Source organism: Balaenoptera ricei, chromosome 10 (genome assembly GCF_028023285.1).
Source record: "Balaenoptera ricei isolate mBalRic1 chromosome 10, mBalRic1.hap2, whole genome shotgun sequence".
In the NCBI taxonomy this organism is placed as follows: Eukaryota; Metazoa; Chordata; class Mammalia; order Artiodactyla; family Balaenopteridae; genus Balaenoptera; species Balaenoptera ricei.
In genome coordinates, this window is record NC_082648.1 from 76,034,060 (window position 1) to 76,046,693 (window position 12,634).

General features: G+C 35.3%; 1 protein-coding gene across 3 annotated transcripts in view; it reads right to left on the minus strand.

The window, feature by feature from the left end:
• Positions 1 to 2,768: 2,768 nt before the first annotated feature.
• ATP2B1 (ATPase plasma membrane Ca2+ transporting 1) overlaps positions 2,769 to 12,634 on the minus strand; it is a 130,329-nt gene continuing 120,463 nt past the window's right edge. For all 3 annotated transcript variants that reach the window (XM_059936655.1, XM_059936653.1, XM_059936654.1), the window contains one exon: positions 2,769 to 6,060. In XM_059936655.1, coding sequence (XP_059792638.1) covers positions 5,749 to 6,060 — 312 coding nt within the window. In that variant the 3' untranslated portion in view covers positions 2,769 to 5,748. The remainder of the gene's footprint in view (positions 6,061 to 12,634) is intronic.

Consider the following 12,634-nt stretch of genomic DNA (forward strand, 5'->3'; position numbering starts at 1 on the left):
AAATAGGAAAATATTTACTTTTTAAAGTACAGTGATTTAAATTTAATGTATAAAGTCAACAGAATAATTGTTACTTCTGCCAGATGGTATTTTACATTTTGATAAAAAGATATATTCTTAATCATATATGTCAAGAAAAAGGGACAAGTTGTTAAACACTTCCAATTTGTCATTTAATTAAAAGGCACTACTGATACTGCCATAAATTTTTTTTGGTGATGTGGCCTAAGTATCCTTGGTGTCAATAAAATTTAATTTTCTCAAGTAAAAAAAAAAAAACCACTATGAAACTTTGAATAAACATACCGATCTTAAAAGTATTGAATAACGAAAACTTCTACCCAAAATATGCTATTAAAAACACCATTCTGGGATTTCCCTGGAGGTCCAGTGGTTAAGACTCCGCACATCCACCGCAGGGGACGCAGGTTCGACCCCTGGTCAGGGAACTAAGATCTCACATGCTGCGTGGCACGGCCAAAAAAAAAAAAAAAAATCTACTTAGTTTATCTTTCACTCTTCAGGTAGAGGAGGTCTGATTATAAGGAAAGCATGGATTATACATCTTAATCGGTGATTCTTTGCCTCAGTCTCTTCATAACCCAGGAAGGTTATGAAGAATCTTTCAGATCATCTCTGATGCATTTGATGCCAGAAAAGAACAACAACAAAGGAACACTTAAAATTTAAGCTTTTGGGGCTTCCCTGGTGGCGCAGCGGTTGAGAATCTGCCTGCCAATGCAGGGAACACGGGTTCGAGCCCTGGTCCGGGAAGATCCCACATGCCACGGAGCAACTAGGCCCGTGAGCCACAATTACTGAGCTTGCGCGTCTGGAGCTTGTGCTCCGCAACAAGAGAGGCCGCGATAGTGAGAGGCCCGCGCACCGCAATGAAGAGTGGCCCCCGCTTGCCGCAACTGGAGAAAGCCCTCGCACAGAAACGAAGACCCAGCACAGCCATAAGTAAATAAATAAATAAATAAAATTAAAAAAAAAAAAATTTAAGCTTTTTAGGCACTGGGCCCTGACTCAGGTTATCAAGATGCTAGTACTACAGTAAAACCCAATAGCTACCAGCTTGGGGTTCTTGAGAAGGTCAGCCTTGGTGTAAATTCCTCACCATGTGACCAAGAGCAAGTTAGTTAAAGTCTCTAAGCCTCAGTCTCTCCCTATGTAAAATGGCAGCAGCAGTACAGAGTGTTGTTAACAATATTTACATAATCCACATAAAGTGCTCAGCATATATCAGGTACTCCCCATTGATATTAACTTATGATACGACAAGATTCCTTTTAATAGGTAAGGAGAGAGTGTCTGTATTTAATTACCTAAAAAGTAATTCGGAAGTTATGTGGTCCTTGTAACTCTGATTTAATTAAGAGAATTCTTAGGGAACTTACCGCATTGAACACCCCACCCAGATTTGGGTGGTACTGATTTGGAAACTAGTTTTCCTAGGACACAGTGCTGGTTAAGAAAGTTGTGCAAAGACTGATACCGTATAAACACATATTCATATTTCTTCCTTTAATTTCCTACTTTGGAATCATTAATATTATCGTGTTCAATAATGACACTGAATTCAGAGAATAGAGATTAAACATGCCTACATTTAGTATATTCATCTGCAAGCTGAAGTATTTTTCTAACAAATAGGGAAAATGTTAAAGAAGTAGTTAAGACAGAAAGTACAAAAATAAGCTATCGAGAGTTTAAGAGACAAAATCATCTATCTATTGAAAGGAAGTTACATTATAAGGATAAAGATCATTTCCTTTTTGACATGTACTGATAAGAGAAGTACAGGAATACAACCATGACTCCCATTACAGCATGAAACATTCTTTATGGTATTTTTATAATGCTTATTCTAAAATAAAGACAATTTTTCAAGGATCTTTCAAAGATTGTTTTTAGTTCGGTGGTATAATTATGCTATTAAAAGGTATTTTTGGTCTACAAATGAGTGTAACAGTAATTTAAAAAGATACAGGTTGATATGGGGTTTGGACGTCAGAGTCTTAAGAGTGCAGTTCGTTAAAAGAACAAAGGCAGCTGTAACATGACAGGAGCTCTCTAAAGACACAGGGAAGAAAAAATGTCAATAAGCAGAAACTTACAGAAACTTCCCTTTCTTATTCAGTTAATTTTACAAAGGGACTTAATTCAAAATTCAATCTTAATACATAATATATAAAATCAAACTTGACAAAGTAGAAAACATCTCTCATGTCATAAATATGGTACTTGTATATACTCATTAACTGAATAATTTTTACTGATGGAAAAATATGGTATTAATAATCATTTAAAGTTTTCTCAGTATTTCAACAAAGTTGCTAACTTATGTTAATAATTTATTATAAAAACCAGCTGAGGGCAATCTGATTAATTTTGTTACCATAACGTTCAGATAACTGCTATTGACAACTTTGCATTAGTTAATGAAAAAATAAGGTCTTATATTTAATGTGAAAAACTAATCTTTTCTAAAACCCAAACATTACTCTCCCCTGGGACTGCAAAAATTATCTCTTGTGCTACAAAGATTGAAGACAGTGGGTAGGAGAGTAGGGACAATATACCCACTTTCATTCTAGGGGCAAGATCATGCATATTAGAACACTGATTCACTGCAACACAGCCATAACATTTCAAGTACATTACAGAATCTTCATCAATTAGACTTTTTAAATTTCAAGTAGAAAAAAAAAATTCCCAAATATGATGTTCGAATCAATTTAAATATTCAAAAAGTTCAGTCCCCATTCAGAAACAGATAAACAGTATATTTATTAAATGAGTTAAGACAAATAAACTTTACAAATAGACAAATAATAAAAGGCTCAGTGGCTAAAATAGATGGTAAGCATCATTGAAAGAAATCAACACCATCACGGTATCTCAGTTGGCTTACACGTGTAAAAAGAAATTTTCAAAGAGCAATTTCACAGAAATGAAGCCAGTTTTTTTTTTTTTTGCTTATAAACAAATCACCATTTCTTAGTTCAAAACTGACATCTGTTATGAAAATTACCATATCACATATTTATAAGATGACAAGGAGTAACTCATCTTCAAAGTGCAAGTAAGTCTATTTACAACCACAAAAAAGGCAATGATGAGGAGAAAAAGGTTTTTAAAAAATATACAAAGATTAAAAACATTTGGGATGCAAAATTAAACAATTTTTTGGTTAGAGGATAAAAGAGAAAACGTGATTGAATTACAGATGCTGATTTCAGCTATACATACTATATAATGGGATCCAAGATCTTTAACAGCTTGTTTGCATTTTTTTCTACTCACATAATGCTCTGGAAATTTCTGGTAGAAATTACAGTGTCTCAAAGAGAGAAATACACACTAAGCATGTCTTGCTACTACTTCATGGATGTCATAAGACCCGTTTATGGATTAGAGTTGGTGTAAAAAGCCATTGCCTTGAGTTGAAAAATGAATACTGTAAAAGCTCAATACAAATCCTCCAAAGCACATGCACTTCTAAATCTTTTGGTAATTACATTCATGTTTAAGCATAACCAAAATAAAAAAGAAAACTGAAAACATTTCCCTTTTCTCTATTCCCTATGCCTTGTAGGCTCTCCAGTTGATAGGGTAAATTTTTAGAGCTGAAAGGGTTCTTCAAGATAGTCTAGTCCACCACCCTCATTTAGGGTAAATTATTTCCCCAAGGTCATGCAGCACGTTAATGGCAAAATCAAGACTAGAAACCAGGTCCTGACTCCTAGCCTCATATGCTTTCCAGCATATCATGCTACCTCTTTTTACAGTATGATTTGCTATAAATACCTGATGAATAATGTACAGTTACAAATGCTGACAGAGACAATGTTTTTCTAAGTCTTGCAGAGGCTAACTGCAAAGGACTGATGGAGAGAAAAAGATTCTCCCCCACCCACCAAAAATATCAAGCACCATCAACTAAATGTTTCTTTGCTGGGTCAGCACTCTCAGATGTTGTAGTAGTCCTCGTAAACTTTATGTCAGCCTGAGGATTGTATATCTGATGCAATCTGGGCCCTAACACAATGCCAGTTCCTAAAAGGTAAAGACAGGCAAAAAGGGGGAGAAGGTAGACAAAAGAAAAAAAGACTTAAAGACTCCAACTGGCTTAGAGATGGGCATTCCAGCATATGGTTAATTATTACATCTAAATATGTATATTTTTAGGACCTTTCCCACCTTTTCACATAATCTCATTTTACCTAATTTGTTATTTGGCCACTTAAGAATGAAAACAAATGTATCAAAGACAATGGTGGTCATTATTTTTTTTAAACTGTGAGACTATTTTAGACAAACTAAACTCTATGAAGAACATGTCAAACTGCAATGATTTCCTTAATTTGGTTCTATTAGACTGCCACCAAGGAATTAAAGGGGGTACTTCATGGGGCTGTTACCATCTTGAAATTTATTCCAATTGTGGTTAAAGAGAACAGACCGATGCACCATATATGTAGAATTGAGTAAAGAAGCTGAAATTTCTTTTTAAAAAAACATTGCTGTGTATTTATTTAATAAAAGGGCATATTTATTTATTTAATAAAAGGGCATATTTATTTATGTTTACAAACAAGTTTCAAAAACAAAAGGAAAACATGTATGCTTCTACTTATTAACCTTTTTCAAAATGCCAACAGCCCTCATGCTGTATGAAGGTTTCTAAGGATTTATTAAAAAAATCAATACAGTTCACTCACAGTTCACCAAGACATCACTGAACTAACATGTTTAGACAAAAACAAAAAGGACTAAAGTTTTCTTGTAGTTTGATAGTTTGATTTAATTTGATTTGCCTGAAATAACAAAAGCATTTCAAGCATCTTTCATTATGTAGTTGATGTCCTGCATTAAACAATCTACTAAATTCTGAACAAAGGTTATTAGCAAGTTTTCAAAAATTTTAAAAATTAAACAGTTGTTTCAAAACCATTAAGTAGTAAATGTATTTAAGAAACTAATTAGGACAGATGCCATAACTTCATTAGAACACCACTGCTCATGTTTTTTTGTTTTGTTTTGTTTGTTTTTTGTTGTTTTTTTAAACAAAGCATTAGTGTTATCTATTTGGCTATTAGTATTAGCAATTTATCTACAATATTTAACAAGGTAAATTGTAGGCAAAAATTTAGTACAGTTTCAATAGAAACACCCCCCCCTTTTTTTCCTGAAAATACAGCAGTATTTGAAGGACTAATTTTTCTCTGCATCAGTTATAAGGAAGCTTCCCATCTATGAACAGGAACAAAAAAAGTATCTACAAACCTTGTAAACAGATCTGTATCATTTATAAACATAAATAATCCAAATTATTAACAGCCAACAGCAGAAATTAAAGCATCAATTCAATGATCCAGGGCTCTTTGCTTGCTTGCCCAGCTTTACTCCTCCCTCTCTCCCACCAAGGACTGAGATAAACTAAAGCTTTGCTAATACACTGTTCAGGACCATTCTTAGGTTCTACTGATGATCCACAGGTCAACTTAAGTTGAGTTACTGTTTCTGTCAGTTCATTTCTCCCACCCCCCAAAAAGCACCCTCAGTCTGGCAGAAAGCTTTGCTTTTTTTTTTTTTAAAAAAATAAATCTACATTCGTACAAGTGTGTCTTCTGTTGAAGTCCAAAGACAAGAATACTATCTTGTCCGTCACAATATGTGAAAAGACCCAGTTTCAATTTGTTTCTTTACAATGCAGCTAGTGTGCTAACATTCAGCTTACAATCAGAGTGATGTTTCCAAACTATGTAGTGGGCTTCCTGGGGATGAAGAGGTAGCAGACTTGTTCATTTCTATTGTAAGGTAAATCCCGCTGTCAACAGCATTGTTATTTTTGTTGGGAGAGGGTGGAGGACTGGAGTTACGTTTTGTAGGAGCATCATCTTCAGCATCAGTGTCATCAATAAGGGGGATGTGAGGCTCTGAATCTTCTATCCTAAACTCAGGATGTGTCATAAAGTTGTGAATTGAACTTCTTGATTCCGGTTTTTCTAACCCTTCATATAAAGAACTACGAAATGCATTCACCACTCGAATCTGTAAACATCAGAAAACACAGAAAGATATCAGTACGCCACTAGCTTAATTTAAAAATGGTTCATTTATGAGTTTGAATCCACAAACAGCTAGGTATGAGTGAATCATATTTGCATGTAATGCAGTGGAACTTGCAATACACTGTAAAAAAAAATGAATATTTTAGTAGGACGCTACAGACCAACAAAACCACATACTCTAAGAATTAAGAGGTGTAGAATTCAAAGTAATACTAAGAAAATCTCATTTTCACTGGCTAAGAATTTAATAGCCATTTTATAGGATTTTTTTCCCTAAAAAAACAAAATCAACAGAAAACAAACATAAAAGTAACCATACACAGCTTCAGCTAATTTTTTTAAATGAAAGAAATTATAATTTTTGAAAACAATTCAAATAAGTTAAACAAAGTCAAGCACAGAGGGTTACTATTAATCATGCTAGGAATCAGGGTGTCACCGACTATGAAAAAGCCAAGCAAATATAAGCTGAATGTCACAATGAACTCACATCTACCCCACTATGCCCTTAATTAAAAAATAAAAAGACAAAACCCAAATAAATATCTATAAAATGCCATTAAACAGCTATAAATATTTGAGTATATGCCATTTGTCAGTCAAGGTTAGTGTTTTTCTCTATAATAATAAAACAAATAAATTTACATACTACACTTCATTGGAAAGAACAGATTTAAAACAAAACAACACAAAACAAAAAGCCCTCTGGGATCCTTCTGTGAAAAATTTCCCCAGGAGAAGACACAAAGTCTTCTAGCATTTTCACCCTTAAACATATAGCTCAACAATTCACCTTCCTTCTCAGAAGTATGCTGTATGGATGAAGACAGGTTAATGAATAATCGACTCAAATACATTCCCGCACATACTGACATTAGGTCTCATTAACCCAGTGCCGTGAAGAGTTAAAAAAAAAAAAAAAAAGACAAAATCCAAATAGTTGAGCATCTAGTATACATCAATTCAAATAGTGTTTGCTTTTGCTTTCTAACGAATCCTGTTTAGCAATGAAGACATCATTTACTCATAATGTTAAGAGAAGTAACTGATACTGATATTCCAAAAAAAAGATCACTAAAGTTATCTCATAAGTCACTAAATTCACCTCATAAGACAATGGCATGGAAAAAATTAATTTCTTCACAGGGATATTTGAATTTATTTTTTTGAAAATGCAGCAGTTTATGCCCACTTTTTACTGTATATATTTAAGGCATACAAGACTATTTGATATACATCTACACTATGAAATAATCACTACAATCAAGTTAATTAACATATTCACTACCTCACACAGTTATCATTTGTGTGTGTTGAGAACACTTGGGATTGTACCCTCCTAGCAAATTTCAAGTATACAATACAGTACAGTATTTTACCTGTAGTCACCATGCTATACGTTAGATCTCCAGAACTTATTCAGCTTGTATTACTGAAACGTTGTACCCTTTGACCAACATCTCCCAATTCCCCCTCCCTCTAGCCCCTGGTAACCACCATTCTACTCTGCTGGTATGAGTCTGACTATTCCAGATCCCCACTTCTAAGAATTTATCCAAAGGAATTGAAATCAAGATCTTGGAGCGATTCCTGCACTCCTATGTTCACTGCTGTCAGTGGCCAGTAGGCATAGAGAATACAAACTGGAGCACCAGCCAGCAAGTCTGGTGAGTGATGAGAGCTGCTCAAGATGACTCTAAAGTTGTTGCTTATTTGAATTGGTTGCTGGTATTGCTAATGGAGCTAGAGAAGCAGTTGAGATCTGTTTTGTTTTGACCAGTCTGGGTAGAGGGGAGTAGTGAAGAATCAAGGGGAAAATAAAAATCAATTTTTGAAACATGTTAAATTTGGGGAGCTGCAGAACATCCAAGTGAAAATATCCAGAGCTCAGAAGAAAGGTATGGGTTTAAGTTAGAGATCTGGGAGTCAGCAAAGCTCTAGGAGGGCAAGCGTAAAGAGTTATAAGCAGGTGAGTGCAGTGAGTATATTTGTATAAACGATTACACTCACACCTGTGGCAGGTGAAATTAGATTCCTTTTTACCAAAGCTTTCCAGTTTTGCTAAGATTATTTTTCGTATCTGACAAAATGTATTAAGTTATCCTAGAACATCGAAGCTTGAAAGGATATTCGAGATAGTTTATTTCAACCACTTTACAAATAATGAAACTGAGCAACTGAGGACAGGTGGCTGCCTTGCTGGGTCACTACAAATTAGTGCCAGAATGTCTTAGAACCAAGCTTTCTGTACTCCCAACTCCAGGTTCTTTCAAGTCAATAAAAGAAGAGAACGTATGGACATCAGCTTTATAACTAACCTCAGTAGAAGAAGATACTTCCTAAGATTTAGGTCAGCACATTACAAGGACAGCTTAGAAATACTGCAAAGCAATACAATTTTCAATAAACAGTTCTCACATTAGGCACACACAATAACATCTAGATTAACTAGGGGCCACTGAGCCAGATTTGTTTTACTTTCTACTCATAAATAAGAAAGCACTCTCGATCTAAGGCGTGACACTGACCTAGTTTATACTTGCCCTCACCTGTTACCTTCTATAGGTAAAATTCTCACAGTACTGTAGTAATTCTGAGTAATTAAAAAGTGCCAACTGTGTGCATTATACTGTAGGTAGATAGAAAACTATTTTAATACCACAAAGAAATCAGTTTAAGCAGAAAATGATTACCCATCTTTGACAATCCAAACCTTACTGTTTATCTAGTCTTTTAACTCAATTCTTTTAATAGCTATTAAGACCTACTATGCACAAAACTATAGCTCCTAAAATTATTAGAATTAAGAAAAATTCAACAATCCCTATGTCAAGGAAATTTTTTAAACAGTAAATTATTGAGGAAAAAAAATCAGAGGCAGGGCTTCCCTGGTGGCGCAGTGGTTGAGAATCTGCCTGCCAATGCAGGGGACACGGGTTCGAGCCCTGGTCTGGGAAGATCCCACATGCCGCGGAGCAACTAGGCCCGTGAGCCACAATTACTGAGCCTGCGCGTCTGGAGCCTGTGCTCCGCAACAAGAGAGGCCGCGACAGTGAGAGGCCTGCGCACCGCGATGAAGAGTGGCCCCCGCTCACCGCAACTAGAGAAAGCCCTCGCACAGAAACGAAGACCCAACATAGCAAGCAATCAATCAATCAATAAAAAAAAAAAGACTCCTCATTTCCTCCTCTTCCCCTTTAAAAAAAAAAAAAAAAAAAATCAGAGGCATGAATGAGGCACATATGGCAAACAAAAAATTGAAATGATTATTATGATCATAAAGTAATTTTAGGAAACTGAATATGTAAGCATTACATTAAACTTTAAGTAACAAATCAAATTAAGATCATGTACCCTGCTAAACCACCCATTTTCTTAAATATAATCCTAACTTTTGATGGTAGAAAATATTACTGCCCAAAACACTGTATGTAAGGAGACGGCTCTAAACTATGAGGCTACTTAATCAGTAGCTGATCTATCTTACCTTCTACGACAGACTGCCCATTTCTGAAATTTGTATTCATCACTACCTTTATTATGTGCACCATAAAGAATTTCAATGGTAAAGTAAAAGATACTTTGCAAAAGGGAATAAAATTCGAGGTTGCTTTTCAAAGCTGTGTACTTGCATATCAAATTTTCTCAAAGTGAGACTCACCTGTGTAATATGTAATGTTTTAATTACCTGGAATAGGGGTTGGAAAACATTTTCTGTAAAGGGCCAGATAGCAAATATTTTAGGTTTAGTGAGCCATACGGTCCCTGATGCAGCTACTCAACTCTGCCTTTGTAGTGTAAAACTACCAGACAGTAATTAAATGAATGAGCATGGCTATGTTCCAGTTAAAAACAGGCAACAGGCCAGATATGGCCCACAGGCTATGGTTTGCCAATCCTTTATCTGGAAGGCCAAATTTTCTCTCAATCTCTCCTTTCCGGGAAGGCGTAACTATTGATTTAGCAAAAGAATTTACTAACCGTGAAGACTGATATTAGAAGGATACACTTTATAAAGAAAAACTATAGAAAGTTTCCTCTTCAGATTTTTAAAAGATCTGACTAATAAGTGAGGGAAAAAAGATGCCCTCTCCAGAGATGTTACAAGCCTAGTATATGACAAAGTTGAAATGGATATCATTTCTTCATTTAGCACAGCAAAGACTCCAGATGGTTACCAGAGAGGATAGTGGGGGAGGGGGGAGGGATAAATTAGGAGGTTGGGATTAACATATACACACGGCTATATATAAAATAGAAAACCATAAGGACCTACTGTATAGCACAGGGAACTCTATTCAATATCATATAATAACCTATAATGGAAAAGAATCTGAAAAAGAATATATATATGTATAACTGAATCACTTTGCTGTACACTTGAATTAACACAACATTGTAAATTAACTATACTTCAGTAAAAAAAAAAAAAGGTTAAAAAAAAAGTCAAAGAAGTTTGACAAACACAGATATTTCTAAGATTATTCTATATTAGGGCAGGAAAGCAATGAGGAATTTACACCTTTCATTAAATGTATTAACACCATTACCCTCAATACATGTGCCCAGCAACTCACAGGTTTCATATATAGTTGTGCATCAGAAAAGAGCACAGAGCACATCACCTGAAGCAGGTGTGGGTGGCTATGTCTTCAGAGTTTGTGCTTGATTTGATATTTAATATAAAGCCTGGAATACAATTATACAGAGAAATACAATAAATATGATACACCTAAGGTCATGTGATACCACTCCAAGTGAAAGAAGTCAATTACTTAAAATTTTCTGAAGTAAAAATAAACAGAATATATACCACCTAGGAGATAAACTTGTCAAAAAAAGTTTAACATAAAGCTAATCAAGAGGAAACAACCAAATCCAGAATGCAGGACACTTTATAAGACAATTTGCCTGGATTTTTTTAAAAAGTCAATATTACAAAAAATAAAGGTAGAGAAAATGGATCCAGGTTAAAGGAGACTGAAGAGTCATAACACACGTGATTGAATGTCTTTCCTTTGATCCTGGATCAAAAAAGCTATAAAGGACATTTTTGGGGCAACTGGAGAAATCTGAATATGGACTGTATATTAGATAAAATGGTATCAAAGATAGATTTCTTGGACGTGATTATATAGTATGATTATATAGGAGAGCACATAGTGAAGTATTTAGAGATGGCATTTATGATATCTGCTACTTACTTTCAAATGGCTCAAAAAAAAGTATATATTAATATTATATAGATAAAGCAGACATCATAAAATATTAGGAAGTGGTAAATCCAGGTGAAGATTATTCATGTATTAATCTTTCAACTTGTCTGTCAGTTTGAAATTTTTCAAATTTAAAGTTTTGAGGGGAGGGATTAAGTCTCAGTTTGGCTCCTTCCTGTGGGATATAAACAGATGCTTACTTTCCATTCTAGCCTCATCAACTCCTTACATTCCATTACTCTTTTAGTATCAAACTATGTCAGCTGAGGTCTGCTTTCCTCAACCGCCAAATTCTGTCAGGTCAGCTTGGGAATCATTTCCTTTTGGTAATTTTTCCTGACTTCTCAGGGTGGGTGAAGGACCCTGTTATAACATTCTCTGTTTCATTACCATGTAGAAATCCCCAACTCCTTGTTTGCTTCCCTTACTAGATGACAAGATCTGGAGGTTCTAGCAGCCTTGGCATATGGTAGGCCTTCCACTGTTTATGAAATACAACTAAATGAACACTAATAGTAGGAGATGAAGGGATGAGTGGTAATATGTCCTCGAAAGCCAGGAATAATGTGAAATCCATAGGAGGGAGGCATGCATCTGATATCAGCCATCCCAGGAGTAAGGCCAGGCAATTTGCATACACCATTTCATTCAGGTAGGTAGTACCACAGTAATTTCTAAAAGGAAGATTCCTATCTGTCCACGTATGTAAATTTAACATCCTGTCTAAATGTTACAGGGTCAGTTTGTCTTTACAGCACTTGTCTGCTCTTTGCTCTACATCATGCTGCCTCTGCTTATCAGCCATGGACAAGTCATTTAAACTCCAAGTCAGTTTTCACACCTATAAAATGGGGATAGTTCCTGTTCTGGCTGTTTTGCAACACTGTCAAAAATAACAAATGAAAATTACTTAAGCAAAGAGTGAACAGATAGGCTCTGCGTAAACAGCATTGTTTTCTCCCCTCAATTCATCCTCTCCCCAGCTTCCCAAGGTTCCTCTAGTCCTTAGTTGGCTAAAGACCAAATGGAAAAGATAGGTTTCTGGCCAAATCAGGTATCTTAGCTGACTTCAAGGGTAGGCATGAGGAATGGGTGGGTTTGTATCTTTAATGACTCTAATATACTAAGAATCCACCACGGACTCAAGACACTAATTCAGAGTAAGAACGATAAAGGTTATAAGACTTCTGGAGAGTTTACTAAAAACCTTTTACTAAAAGTCATTTACTAAAAACCTGAAAGAAAATCTGTCATTCTAGTCAATTAATGAAAATTATGACCTGTAATAATTCATCAATATAAATCACATGATCATCTTTCAACAGAAGCAGAAAAGCA